The sequence below is a fragment of the Silurus meridionalis genome, chromosome 15 (genome assembly GCF_014805685.1).
Source record: "Silurus meridionalis isolate SWU-2019-XX chromosome 15, ASM1480568v1, whole genome shotgun sequence".
NCBI lineage: Eukaryota > Metazoa > Chordata > Actinopteri > Siluriformes > Siluridae > Silurus > Silurus meridionalis.
Window position 1 is genome coordinate 17,067,951 of NC_060898.1, and position 15,172 is coordinate 17,083,122.

At 40.0% G+C, this 15,172-nt stretch overlaps 3 protein-coding genes across 3 annotated transcripts; 1 reads left to right on the plus strand and 2 right to left on the minus strand.

The window, feature by feature from the left end:
• Nucleotides 1–462: 462 nt before the first annotated feature.
• Nucleotides 463–5,758, plus strand: nlrc3l1 (NLR family, CARD domain containing 3-like 1). Its single transcript, XM_046868371.1, is given in 6 exon segments — nucleotides 463–855; nucleotides 2,271–2,456; nucleotides 2,571–2,673; nucleotides 2,822–3,062; nucleotides 3,323–3,514; nucleotides 3,517–5,758. Coding segments are annotated over 6 exon segments (2,226 nt in total). The 5' UTR covers nucleotides 463–703; the 3' UTR covers nucleotides 4,869–5,758.
• A 214-nt stretch (nucleotides 5,759–5,972) lies between these two features.
• Nucleotides 5,973–7,326, minus strand: mrps12 (mitochondrial ribosomal protein S12). The gene is given in 4 exon segments (XM_046868372.1): nucleotides 5,973–6,448; nucleotides 6,451–6,543; nucleotides 6,947–7,005; nucleotides 7,158–7,326. Coding segments are annotated over 3 exon segments (429 nt in total). The 5' UTR covers nucleotides 6,996–7,005; nucleotides 7,158–7,326; the 3' UTR covers nucleotides 5,973–6,161.
• A 2,567-nt stretch (nucleotides 7,327–9,893) lies between these two features.
• npas4b (neuronal PAS domain protein 4b) lies at nucleotides 9,894–14,329 on the minus strand. Its single transcript, XM_046867263.1, has 8 exons — nucleotides 13,747–14,329; nucleotides 13,290–13,447; nucleotides 12,985–13,087; nucleotides 12,600–12,891; nucleotides 12,387–12,496; nucleotides 12,138–12,273; nucleotides 10,488–12,010; nucleotides 9,894–10,387 (listed from the first exon to the last, which is right to left on the minus strand). Exons 1-8 carry the CDS (start codon nucleotides 13,919–13,921, stop codon nucleotides 10,362–10,364), a joined length of 2,523 nt encoding a protein of 840 aa, XP_046723219.1. The 5' UTR covers nucleotides 13,922–14,329; the 3' UTR covers nucleotides 9,894–10,361.
• Between the last annotated feature and the right edge of the window lie 843 nt (nucleotides 14,330–15,172).

Here is a 15,172-nt window from a genome sequence, read left to right on the forward strand (position 1 = left end):
AGTTAGGGTCAAGGGCTCACCTAACTCGAGTCGCAACATATTTCACCTTTTACACATGCCAATTTGCTGCACCTATTGGATCAATTTAGAAGGAAATACATTCGGATCTTTTTATTAATATAAAATCTAGCCTGTACCTTTATTGAATCATTTCTGAATGCTTTTTGTTCTGGACGTAACTCAGGTTTTGGCCCGCGGTGTTTTTTTGTGAATATCTGGCAACCCTGCAGGTTAAAAGCGAAAGCTACTAAGTAGAGACCCGGAACTAGTGATCGGTCTTTATATTTTTTCACGATATTATTTCACTATTGTACAAATATTATTAAGAATATTTAAAGGCACAGGGGATAAATATGACTAACTCGGCTTAATATAGTATAATGTAAAGTCAGAACTGTGGAACACTTCAGAGTTATTAACTCGCCACTCGTGGGAGTGTTTCTGAGAAATGTAAGTACACTTCACTCTCCAGCTCGCTGTATGAACATGTCTGTGTAAATCTCAGTAATATAACACTGTCTGCTGTTTCTGCTGTTTATTATGACACGGAACTGAAAATGAAATCGTTGTGAGGGGACAGGGGAAACCGGAGCACCTGTAATGCGACACCGTGTTACTTTTCTTTTTTTTCTGGCCACGAATGATACTGACCTCTTATTCGGTAACACCAAGTTTACCTATAGTTTAGACAGAGTGGTGTAAAATGGACGATGACGACGCGATGTCGGATAACAGTTTGCCTTTCGGCTACGGAGCTTCAGCGTTCGGCAATGAGGCAGAGGAGGAGGAAGAAGAGGTCGCACTCCACAGAGAGCGCGCGCTCCGGTACATGGACTGGAATACCCCAGCAAATAGGTACATCATTATATCACTACATCTACACATATCACTACTTTTAATTCCACTGCGTGTAGAGTTTGGACATTGGACATCTTTGAATGATAAAAGGCTCTGGCATGGAGGAGTTGGTGTTGGATTTATGATGATCTCAGATGTGGAGCCACTTTTAGAGATGCTCAGTAGCTCCTGGTTCAACATCAACTGACTGTAAAATACTGTAGAAAAGACATTACTCATAATCACACACTCCGGTGCTCATTGTAGAGTAATCACACCCTTGATATCACCTAAATGAGGATGGGTTCCCCTTTTGAGTCTGGATCCTCTCAAGTTATCCTCCTCATTCATCTAAGGGTTGAGTTTTTCCTTGCCACAGTCGCCCCAGGCTGCTCATCAGGGATAAACATACATAATTCACTCAAGTTCTGTAGAGCTGATTGGAGACAATGTCCATTGTGAAAAACACTATGGAAATAAACTTGAAACTTGAACATCACATCATTACATCACAGCATCATAACATCACTGCATCACTTCATCATAGCATCACTACATTATTACATCATTACATCACTGCATCCCTACATCAGATTACAATATACATTACTGCAGCCCTACATCACATCATTACATCACAGCATCATAACATCTCTCAATTATTACATTATTACATCACTGCATCCCTACATTACTCAATTATTACATCATTACAGTTCTGCTTATTTCAGCATACTTTAACAAATATCTTCATTCCATCCATCCTTTATTCATTCACTACCTCGATATGCAAATTGTCAGGGTTTTCTGTAAATATTACCACAAAGAGAGTTTTGGGAATTTGAAGAACATTTACATAGACATAGAAAACATACATAGAAACTTACATAGAAAAAACAACAGTGACCAATAATTGGTCATTGGAAACATTAGTGATCAGTGATTGGATGTTAGGAATTTCCACTCATATAAGCATAACTGAGTCAGGCTTTATTCATGGTGAGTTGACTAAACTTTGACATTGCTGATGTGAGCTGGAGCGCTGTACCTGGCGATCCATCATGGTTTTTCTACACGTTAGAATAAATAAATGTAGAAAACAAACAAATAATTTATGTGGTAACGCAAATATAGGCCAAATAAAGTTGGACATGTAAAAATAAATGTCATTGGTTTAATTATGCCCCTTTCTATTTTTTTTTATTCAAGTAATTTTTTCTCCTCCTTATACAGCTACACGAGTTTCTACACAGCATAGCAGAGGAACTAATCAAATGCAATAAAATTATTTTGTCTTTTTGCTCATATCGTATAAACAGAAATATGCATTTATCTTAAGAGCATTTCTAATACTCATATAGTACAATAATTATTATTTATGTACTACACCTGATGTTGGGATGGTTCCATACTTGTGTTTGCTTTTTTCCCAGCTATGACGTGGAGCGAGCTGCATCACCTACGTCCAGTTACGAATCAATGCACAGTGACGATTGGACAGACGCAATGGCTGATAATCAGTGTAGGGTCCAGCTACATAGACAGGATTCTTCAGCGTCGAGCTGTGACTCTTATTCCCGTGAGGAAAAGTTAGAAGAAGAGCCCAAAGAAGTTGAAATGTGAGGACAGCTGTCTGGTTTTGTACATTTGGCTGTTAATCTCCTTGTGCGGTCTGACTTAAGGATACAAATAAGCCTTTTTTTTTTTTTTTCTCTTTCCGTTTTTAAACACAGGACACAAGAACAACCAAGTAAAGCTCCTCCTTTAAAGCCAGAGTTATTCGTTGATCCTAATGAGCAGCAGCACCCGGCACTGACTGTTGATTTCACCTTCAAGGTGAGACACATCTCAACACAGCTTTAACATGTGTGTGTGAACATTGTGGTTATATGATGAGTGATGTTTTTTATTGTTATGGCAATATGATTTTCCTTTAATAGATTTTTACTACATTCTACATTACATTACATTTCTACATTTTCAGGTACTCCAGAGCAGCCTGGAGCAACTTTCAGAGGAGAGTTTCAGACGCTTTAAACGAATCCTGTGGGAACGTTACCCAGAGTGCTTTCGAGACAGGCTTGACAGCTTGGACGTATTAGGAGCAGTGGATAAAATGTTGGAGCTCTGTGGCCTACAGGTGTCTCTGAAGATCACACTGGCACTCCTGAATGACATGAACTTTAAAAATGTTGCCGAGCACCTGCAAGGACTGTGCAAGAGAAGTAAGCCTCATAAACACTACTAAATTAATCATCGTTTAATGTTTTAATGAGATTTAGAAGCAATGTGATTTTGTTTCACTCTAAATATTGCCTTAATTATATATTTTATGGTCTTAATTAAATATTGCAAAATGGTTTTGACTTAAATACCTTACTTCAAAGGATAGTGTTGATAACAATCACATTCCTGAATTGTTTACATTGCTAATTGTTTTCAATTGGAAAAACAACACGAAGCTCTTTTCTAATTCTCCCCACAGATGAAGTCCGTTATGAGTTGAAAAATACTCTGAGAAAGAAGTATGAGTATGTTAATGAAGGCCTGACCCAACAAGGACAACAACAACTATTTGAGAAAGTATGCACAGACCTTTATTTAACAGAAGGTGGGAATGCTGCAGTGAACAGCGAGCATGAATTCAGGCAAATAAAGGATCTGCAAGAGGACGGCCGTGGCAAGACAAGCCAGCTATTTTTAATAACATATTTGATCCTGAGCATGTTGAGAAGAGACACATAAGGACAGTGATAACTAAAGGAAGTCCAGGGATTGGCAAATCATTTCTAGTTCAGAGGTTTATCCTAAACTGGGTGGAGGGAAGATCACATCAAGACATCTTTTTTCTGCTTCCTCTGCCATTCAAACAGTTGAAACAGGTGACGGAGGAAACAATAGGCTTCATGAATTTAATCTACAGACTATATCCAGAAATGAAAGAAGTTGATAACCTTGAGTTTGAGGGGTGCCAGGTGATGTTCATCTGTGATGGCCTGGACGAGTACTCTCCCCCCATTGACTTCCGCAACACCGCGTATTGGTGTGATCACAACGATCCAGCAAATGTTAAAGTTTTAATCGCCAACCTGATCAGGGGAAACCTGTTGTACTCTGCCTATGTGTGGGTAACCACACGACCTGTAGCGATCAACCTGATTCCTGCAGAATGCATCCACCAGTTATTTGAGGTTCGTGGGTTTTCAAATGAACAGAGAGAAGACTACTTTAGGAAAACCATACCACAAAAGAAGGTTGCAGAACAAGTCATTGCTCACATCAAGTCCTGCAAAACGCTCTATATTATGTGCCATTTGCCTCTGTTCTGCTGGGTGGTGCGCACATTGTGCGAACATGATCTCAGAAGTGGAGAACTTTCCAAAGCTCTTACCCATTTCTACACCAAACTTCTCCTTGAGCATTTAAATGTGCAAGGCAATAAACTGCTGTCAAAAGACGAAGATTTCTTCTTAAAGCTTGGGAAGATGGCCTTCCAACTACTTGAGAATGGTGTGTTCAAGATCGAGAAAGAGCAATGGAATGAGTTTGGTCTGGTAGCTGAAGATGCTGTGGTCACTGCGGGCCTGTGCACGCAGTTCTATCGTGAGAAATTTATGATGTACCAGGAAAAAGTGGACTGCTTCATCCATCCAACGATGCAGGAGTACTTAGCGGCTCTTTATGTCTTTCTGTCTTTCAAAAACAAAAAGAAGAACGTTCTAGAAGGCCCAAAGTTTAAAATGTTCCTAGGCTCAAAACAGGATCTTTCAGAACTATATAAGAGTGCTGTGGATAAAGCATTACAAGCACAAAATAACAACTATGACCTTTTTCTATGCTTTCTCTTGGGCTTGTCAGTAGAGGCCAATCAATCTATGCTTAGCGTCTTGCTTTCCAACAAGTGTTCCAACCAGCAAGCTCAGCAAGAGACAGTGCACTACATTAAAAAGAAGATGAAAGAGTATCCTGGAAGGAAGGAAATTCTTCAGAGATGCATAAATGAACTCTTCCCTCATCCTCAAAGGCACTGAACTATCTTTTGTGAATTGGACATGGCAGCTTGTCACGGCTGAGTGTTTAATGTTTCTGATTCAGTAACATGGTATAATGAGAGTACCTGCGAATGTACACCAGGTATAGAAAACTTGCCCCTGACTACTGTGAAACAACATTGTGCTTTTGAAGATTGTGTCCTTCACCGGGGATAAACACCACTGCCTCTTTGCCATTGGAGAGACGAACCCATGCACATTTATGGTTGGCCGAATTGGGCTTTTTGGGCTTCCTGATCATGGTCACTACAGCACTACGGCCTTCAGCTGCCGTTGACCAAATGTGGCAGCAAGCTTTCCATGTATAGAAGTATTGACTGACAAAATACCAGACACACATGGTATTTGCATGATGGTACATACAGTGCTGCTTTCAGTATATCAGGAGGAGCAGTATTTCAGGTTTTTTGGCACCACAATATCAATGGGTGCTTGTGGAACAAAAGTAACAGCAGCACTGAGACCATAACTGACATTCTGCATGAACAATTCACCTGCTTCTTCTGTTGCATCTCCTTGTTTCATTTCTAAGAAGGCGAGGAAAGGATGCAAGAACAGGAAATGAGGACAGGAAGAATCAAGAACAAAAATTATTAATGTCGAAGACTTTTCTAGCTCACTGAAGCATCACGTTAAGTAGAATTAACTTGTGAGTGAAATGACTTGCTGATAACATTTATTGCACATTTAAATATATATTTTTTCATTTAAGAATTTTATTTCTACACATTGCTTACATAATTAAGATAATTCTGCTATGTGTGGTGCTAGTTGATTGTTTATTGGAATGGATTGGTTTGAATTATAGTTAAAATTTATATTACAGGCTTAAATGTCAGACCAAAATAAAATGGACTTCATCACTCCAATTCTTTGCATGTTCTGTGTTGAACCAAAAGGTCTCCATTTCAAAAAAAATCTTCCTGGTAGAAAGTGGAAGCTCTTGAGTAAGTAGGCTGGAGTAAATTAGCCCAAAATATTAAAGGTTTTTGAATGTGTATGTTACCTATTATCATTTGCACATTCTACTACATTCTGCCTGTTAAACTCTAAATACTCACAAAATATTACTGTACATACTGGTTACTACAAATCGGTCAAGATTTATTTTGCTGAATCATTAATAACATTTATACACTCCAAATGAAATAGATCAAGAACAGAGATGCCTGGTTATTGTCGACAAAAACAATAACAAAGCTTGCCATGAAAACAAGCAAAAAAAAAATTCAGAAGATAAAATATTGGACAGTCTTAATCTGATTGCAGGCTTTACTGTTTCTTCTTGACAACATGGGCACAGTCATATTTGCCCCTGACTACTGTGAGCTTGACACCTGGCAGATCCTGTGTCCTACCCCCTTGTATCAACACAACATTGTGCTCCTGAAGATTGTGTCCTTCACCGGGGATAAACACCACCGCCTCTTTGCCATTGGAGAGACGAACCCGTGCACATTTACGGTTGGCCGAGTTGGGCTTTTTGGGCTTCCTGATCATGGTCTTCAGCACTACGGCCTTCAGCTGCGGCCGACCAAATGTGGCACCAAGCTTTTTGGGGGTGGGGATGGTTTTCCCTGGCGATGCATCTGATTAAGTGTAGCCATGGTCCTGGTTAAGAGAGGTCCATACCAGGGCAGTACACACTGGGAGGCTGCAAAAGTAACACCAGAACATTGAGCATTTATTTATATTCCTCATTCAATTGAGAGATGTGATTTGCTTCAGATTTGTTACAGAGGCAATATTTCAAAAGCTTTCCCATTTGTTCAGACAAAGACAAATAGGAAAAGAGATTAGGAATGACAAATTACAGAATTATAACATGAACGTGTCCAAAACTACATCTTATAGATAGATAGATAGATAGATAGATAGATAGATAGATATACTGTTATAGGTGTGTTCAAATCGGGGTCACTGTGAAACCACGTGACATCGTATTTTATGTAATAAAATTTATGAATACATTGAAAGATGCATGAAACATTTACAGGATGAAGCAGAATTGACACTTTTGGCTATAATAATCATATTCCACGCCATGTGACACTCACCTTGCAAGACTGAAGACAGCATCGGCTTCAGATTCCCAAGAAAAGCCATATTGTTCAGGCTGCAGCCAAAAACAACACAAATTACACAACATTAATGTTTACTGAAATCACTACAACACGTGCATAATGTAAAAGTAGGAGAAAGCTCGGTCAGCTAATAAGCAACATGATTTAATAAGTACTAATATTCCTGTTAGAGGGTGAGACATACCTGAGTCTGGGCTGCTAACAGACTTCTGAATCGTTAATATTAAAGGCGTCTTAACTTTCCCTTTGCGTGGACTCCTGGACATGGGATAAATTTTGACCTTTTTCTGCGTTTAAGTTACAGCCAACATCGCCGCCATGTTAAAAATGACGTCAACACGCACGTTTCTGTATTTTTTCTCTCCGTTGACGCAGCACTGAGTAAAAATAATCACACTTCCCTCTGGCGGAAAAGAAAAGAATTGCACCAAAAACCATTTTATCTGTATTAGGAGATTATAATCTCTATAATTGATGCCGATGCGATTCGCATCTTGATGCATATTAAACGCAATTCTTACCACAAAGCTGGAGGCACATAATTGTATTGGATGCCTTTGGATACAGTAGCATTAAATTAAAGTAGCATTATCCATTCACTTGAACTAGGAGACCCAAACCTGTTCCAGCATGACAATGCTCCTGCACAAAGCCAGCTCCATGAAGTAAAACATCTCAAGGAGGCTGCTATAGAGCTCTGATCTCATCCTTATTAAAAGCATTGGGATGTAATAAAATGTTGACTGCACAGCAGGCCTCCTCAACCTACATCGTTACTTTACTAACACCCTTGTGTTTGAATGAACACAAATCTCCTCAAACACACTCTAAAACCAATTGGAGCATATTTGCAGAAGAGTGGAACTAAATGTGGAATGAGGAATCTTATGGCACGGTATACACAAATATTTGTCCTTATAGTGTATATTAAAATAGTGTAAATAGTGTAAATTAAAATACAACTATTGCTAGTGCAGTGAACGCACCCAAAACACCAGCAGTAGTATTATGAAAGTTAAAAGTATTTGTACATTTAGCCCATTGCACACTGAGATGAGTAATAAGCTTCTGAGTTACCATTTATCATACTTTTATATTTTAAAATACACATATACAGGATACATTTAAATACAAATAAGTTCTCTTCAGAAACAATGTCATCGTGAGCAGGGTTGTGATGGATCAAGTTTCTATTATGGGAAACACTTGTTGTGAGACATGAACACACCCTGGATGGTGTGTAAGTCCATCACAGGGCACAATTTATACACACACACACACACACACACACACACACACACACACACACTCATTCACATGTGGAATATATTTTGTGAGTCTACTGACTGGCATGTTTTTGGGAGATGAAAGAAAACCAGAGAACCTTAATTAAGGATTGAACCACGCAATGTGACGTGCTGTGCCACCTTAAACATATTTAATATTTATGTATCTTATTTGTAAGGATTTTAAGTCATTTTAATACATTTATATATGTCCTGTGCAGTTCATTTGGTTAACCACCAGATGTCAAACTGATGATATGTAATCACAATCCATCATGAGGGTAATGCTAATAAAGCCAATCTTGATGATCATATCATGAATTTTGAAACGAAACTTAAGGGATTCACATACCATTAAATTCTGGTGTTGTATGTTTTTTATGTTTTGTTTTATTGCACTAATTTTATGGCATTATTACTTAGCACTTTATTCTCTATCAACCAGAATATGAACTAAGCTGTGTTTATGGCTGTGTTTATAATGTTGTAGCACACTATAAACTTTAAGACTTCATTATTTGCTTTTGGATAACCACACAAGTAGGCTTGTATATGGGTTGTCTGTGTGGCTGGAGCTGGAGGATGCTTAACCAGAGGGTGATAAACACAGGAATGGAGTGAAGGAGTGGAGAGCGAGGGACGAATGCAAAGGGTGAGGGTGACTCATAAGGAAAGAGGGGACTAATGAATAAGCAGGCACAGATGTGTGAAAGAGGGAGGATGAAAAGAAATGCATCTGATTGATTGCAGGAGTGGGAGGAAAGCGAGAGGAGCAAGCGGGCAGCTGAAGTCCTTGTGGGCCTCCATACCTCATCTCTTTTTTTCCCTCCTCTTTTCAGACCTGTCTATTTTGGTTCCTCTTCAGCATTGAAAGCCTATTGCTCTCACAAGGACAGGAGGATGAGACAGAGAATGAGAAAATCGTGGTGGCCAATGAGAGGTTGCAAATAGGTTTGGTGATATTTTTGGGTATGTGTGGGAGTAGGTGGGTTGTTGGTATGTTGGACACTCTTAATGGACAGGAATTGAACTGAATAAAGTTGACATGTTAACAGGGCCATGGAGGTGGAGCTTGTATGTGTAGGACCTAAAATGCCTCAGCAACAGGAGCGTAAATAAAGCCAGAGACATTTCGAGAAAGAGGAGGCATAGGCTGACAGGGAAAGTGAGCGGAGGCAGGAAAAACCATATAGGGTATTATCATGCACTGTGTAGGCTGAGTGAATGAATATAGGATGCGTGTGTATGTGTGTGTGTGTGTGTGTGTGTGTGTGTGTGTGTGTGTGTGTGTGTGTGCGTGCATGCGTGTGTGTGTGTGCTGGAGTGGGAAGCTGATTGTCTCCACCATGCCTCGAGTCAAGAGCATACGTCAGGAAAATAGCTAGTGCCTCATCATGTGCGTCAGTCAGCAGCTCTCAGGTCCATGAAACCATGGAGACACATAAAGAGGCTCTAAATGAAAGCAGGAAGTTAAAAAAAAAACACTAAAAAACCAATAGACATTTTGGGGGCCACATTAATGAACTCATGTATGCTGCTTACTTTGATAAAGTTGCATTCTATTTAATTGACAGCCCCAATTTTTTGTAACACAAAAGTCATTTTAGATAAGAAACACGATGACAATGAAAGGAAGTAAGATCTTTATTATCACTGATAACATTTTTAAAGAATAAAATATTTTTTTTTATAAAGTTGCACAAACACAAAACATTTCATGTGAATAATAAATAACAACAGTTTAGGAATCAATCCTCTACTTTGCTGTAGACAACTCTACAATGGTGTATGGGTGCAATAGAACCGATACAAATAAGTTTCAATATTCTTCAATATTATCCTTGTGTAAAACACAGTCTTCACTATAAGTGAATACCAAAGTGGCACTTTGCAAAGTCGCCATTACAAGAATACATTTAATTATTTGTTTTCTCAAAATGACAGTCCATGAATACAGGTGCTCATCTTACATTCATTTTGTTGAGTAAAAACACAAAATAAACCTTTTTTCATTAAAGTAGAATATTGTTTTGTAATCTGCAAAAAAACAGCGAAAGCTCTGACAATATGCCATACTTCATCAATTAAGTCACAGACTTATTTTAGAACATGTGATCACTGGTTCCATCTAAAAGAGAAGATGATATAAAGAAACAGGTTAGTATATTAAAAGCCAATTAAAATGTAATAAAACAAATATAACTTCAACACTTTTTATTGATCCTCACCTTGATAATAGTGCTGTGGTGACTCTTGGAAAGAGAGTTGATACAACTCAGATTGTTGCCTCAAGGCAGGATTAACTGAGGCTGCTGCCTCAAACACGGGTTCCATGTTTACCAGCTCCTCCAGGAGGGACTGGGCACAGGGTAGACTTGGAGTAGGGTCATTTTCTGGAGCAAGGGTAGATTGTGGGGAGGCTGGGAGAGTGATTTCCTCATCCATCATGCACTCCATTACAGCCTTTCCCTCATCCTGGGCCCCTGACTCCAGCGACCTTCCCCCAACCGTGCTGGTACGGTGCGTCGACTGGACGCTACGAAGGTGCTGCACACCAACAAGGGCCTCCTCCTGAATGTATCCCTGGGAGCAGGTGCTTACTTGGGCAGGAGGAGTATCCTCATTGGAGGAGTGAGGAATAGAAAGTGGGGAAGGGGAAGAGAGATAGGAAGGGAGAGGGCTAGTAATTTTTTCTTGCGGTATAGATATTTCATTTTGATCAAGTGACGAGTGAGATTCTCCACAGCACATGGTGGGTGGAAAATCAGTAGTAAGAAGCTTACAGTTCTGTTCCGGTAGGTCAGGGGAGGAGGAACATATGGATTGGGAGTGATCTTTCCAGAAGCCCTCAGCAACTGAACTGAGATACTGAGCCAATAGTGAGATTTCCATTTCCGCTCTATCATCTCTAGCTTGCTGAGAGAAAAAACCTAGACAGCGCTGTTCAGTAGGAGAAGCCTCTGGGGTCAGGAGGCCCTCAGGTGGACCATGGTGAATGGAATGAGGGACATCTACATACAAAGGCCCTCTGATCTCTGTTAATGCCATAAAGACACATTCATCATTAGCTGGGCTATCTGGGGTAGGAGGTAACTTCTCATTTAGAGCCCTGCTGCCATGTTGTACAGATAGTGTCACCCCTACATCTGTTGAGTGGGAGGTAGAATGATTGGCTGAGTGCATGGTTTGGGTGAGTATGCTAGCTGAATCTGGTGTAAAAAAATCTTCGCCGAACATGAAACGACCGCCTCCGAATCTTGGAGTATATGGAGGAGTGCAAAGCAATTCCCTTATGCTGTTTGGTTTGGAGAAACAGAGATTGGAAAGAGGTAAATGAGACACAGGGTTTTGGGTAGCTGGGTCTGCCATATTAGTCATAATGGTCTGAGAGGAATGAGGAGTAAGAGCTGACCTTGTGGAGAGCTTTGTGCTCCCTGGTAAGAATATTTGGTGGCCTACGTTTTGTTGGGAAAAATCATCTAGGGGGAAGTTTGGACAGGGACCAGAGCCTTGTGGCAGGCCTGAGTGAGAGGTAGAAGTTCCTGGGAGTTCCTCAGAGGAGCTGCGCCCAGAGAAAGTAAAGCTAAAGTCAAATGACTGAGCAGACAATCCACTGCTGCTGGGTGTGAAGACTTGCTCTGGACTAGACAAGGGATGAGAGATCTGTTGAGCCACACCCTCCTGGTACAGGAGAGCCAGCTGGTTTTGCTCAGAGTTCAGTTGCTGACGCACAGACCATGCTTCAGACTCACTAATGGATGAAAGAAAGACAGGTATATCAGAAATCTGCATACCAGCACACAATTCATTATACAAGAAGACTATTCAAGGTGAAATAGACTTATACTATAATAGAACTACAATAAAAATGTTTGTACCTAATGACATAGTTCTGGCATGTAATGGGTTGTTCTCCATTCTGGAGCTGAAGGACCATATAAAGCCAGACCCATGAGTGGTCAGCTGCCTCTACTTGAACTACCATCTCTACCTGCCCCTCTCCTCCTTCACGTACTGGAAAGAAATAAAGAAATACCTTAGTTATACCATTTCTGTTTTTTTCTGCTAGCAAGAATCACTCAAAGTAATACGCTAGATTTACATGTAGTATGGACTATAAAACTTACACAGGGCACAGTGCTGTGCAGAGGCATGAGAAAGATCTCGAGGATGTAGCAGGCTGTACCAGGAGCGAGAACGTAGTGTGTCCACATCATAGCCCAAATAGACACTGACACTGCCATGAAACAAAAAAGTGAAGAAAACAGTCCATTTTATTTACCATTCCTTTTGGCTGATAATCACTTTGTCAATGTGTAAAGAATCATTTAAACACTCACCAATCTTGAGCTGTCTGTATTCTCATATCACGGCTATGTTGAGAATGGAAGGAGGTTAGCTGGAAAACTTGCTCAGCTGGTGGAGTAGGGAGCGGGTTTCTGGTGCTGGCCGGGTTTGATGCCTGGTTTTCCAGAGGTGAACAAAAGCACACCCACACTGCATTGGATGTCCAGTAAGATGATGCGTGGTAGGGTAATGGAAGGCAGCGTGCTCGTACCAGAGTCACCTTGTTACCTGTGCCCTGCCTTCTCACAAACTTTGAAGTGTTGAAGCGACAGCGAAAGAGGCGCTCTAGAAAATACATATTAATAGAGATTAGAAATGATTTAGTTTGAGCATTTTGGGCATAAAATACAGTTAGAATGATTTAAGGGTATCCTTTACCAGTATCAGGTGTAGTAACTGGCACAAGATTGTTCCTCATCACAAAGTGATCAGATGGATCAATTATGTCATAGACACTGTCACTCTGAGAGACGAGATCTACCTGTAATCATTGGGGAAAAAATTTAATTTACAAATGATGCAATTACTAGGAATCTTTAGTAATTTGACGAGTAATTCTTAAAAAAATATATGCTTATTACGTTAAAAGAAAGATAATTTTAAAATAACTTCATCAAGATGCATATTTGAACTTTAAAAGATGCTGTTTTTTAAGTGCGTGTGAAAATATTAATGTTTCTCACCATTGAGTGCCCGAGGTGTTCTGTGACGTTGTCGGACAAATAGAGCAGTTTGCCCTCACTTGTCAGCAAAAGAAGGAAACCTGGTAAGGTGTTCATGAGCTCAGAGAGTTCAGGTAGAGATATGAAGCTTACATCCTGGCTCCTGGCTGCAGTTACATCTAGACACAAAAAAGAAGAAGTTAATGTTGACCATCCTCTAAAGCTTCAGTTTTGATTGAAATTTAATAATAAGGTTTATATTGTTAGAAAACATATTCTAATAGCATAATCAATTCACAGATTAATAACTGGCTCAAAAACAGCAAACTGCTGGAACAGAATTAGACATCAGCACCACGGACAGCAACTTCTATAACGTGACATTCTCGGACTGTGTGCCTTTGTTATTACACTGAATATTGGTTAAAAAGAAACGCTCAACTTAAATAAAAAGCATCTGATCAAACGCAGTGCCTACCTTGAGAAAAAAAGACAGATTTTCTTGTGTACATGCAGGCGAGGGACATAATGTGCAGATAGGACAGGCGAGCCTTGTCTGAGTCCGAAATGGGGAGCAGGTCTTTCAGGTTGCGGATTTCGGCGTTGATCTGATCTCTCCGCGCTTTCGAGGCGCCTTTCGTTGAGCGGTACATTTTTTCCCCGGCCGGATGGAGCCTACAGGTGTCCTCAGTCTCACCGCCGACGTGTGACGGGGAATCGAGCTCAGTTTCAAGGACAGACTGTAAATGTAAGAGCGCCTATTTAATCATCGGGGCAACTATTCAACAGTGTGAAAAGTAGCGGAATAAAGAAAATGAAAACTTCATTTTTGCCGAAAAAAAGGCGCTTCTAGGTAGGCAAATATTATTGAATATGATATGACTTCTGGCTGATGTGTCGGTTCTGGTGGAAATACCGCATCCTGGCCCTTTTTATAGAGATATAGTCTGAGATAAGGAGCGACGGGGGCGTGCACTGACACATCGGATTCAGTATTCTCATGTGTCTCTGCATCTCCTACATTCACTCCCTGATGATGACGTGAGAGGACGATGGGAACCCCTTCAACGCACATAGCCCGATATGGACAAAAAATAAGTCTGCATGAGGCGGAGACAGTGGATTTATCTGACTGTCCGCCCGGGCGTTTATATAACTCTGAGATCTGAGGGCCAGGACAGAGCGGAGGTTAACTCTCAGTCTACAAGAGGGGACATGCAGAGAGACATATGATGGGTTTTAAAGTCTCTTGTCTATATAAGACAAGTGGACAGTAATTATTTTCTGCTGATATGGAATGTATTTTTTCCAGTCTATGGAGGGCCATAGTGGGTTTAAATTTGCTGTCCACACGAAAGGACATTGTAGTTTTGAATCTTGGATAATCTTTTAATAGTGACATTGGTGGTTTTAATGTTTTGTCAACATAGAATGACAAATTGTGTTGTAGTGTTTTGTTGACATTGAGAGACACACTGTGTTTTAATGTTTTTGCCACATGGAGGGATATAGTGGGGTTTAGGCTTTTCTGTCCATATTGAGGAAGTTGGGGTCAATGTTCTATCACTGTGAAGGAACAAAGGTGGCTTCCTGTCAATTTGGAGGGACATAGCTGGCTTAACTACATTTTTAGATCGAGGTGGAATATAGAATTTTCAAGTCTTTGGTTTCATTGCATTTGTTTCCCTTTTTACTTTCTTCCTTCTTTCTTTCTTTCTTTCTTTCTTTCTTTCTTTCTTTCTTTCTTTCTTTCTTTCTTTCTTTCTTTCTTTCTTTCTTTCTTTCTTTCTTTTGTCCTTCCTTTTTTATTAATCTAATAATAATATATTTATATTTATTTATTTTTTTTTTTTTACATAGGCATTCAGGTAGCTGGTAGGAGGCTGATAAAGTTTCAGCCACCA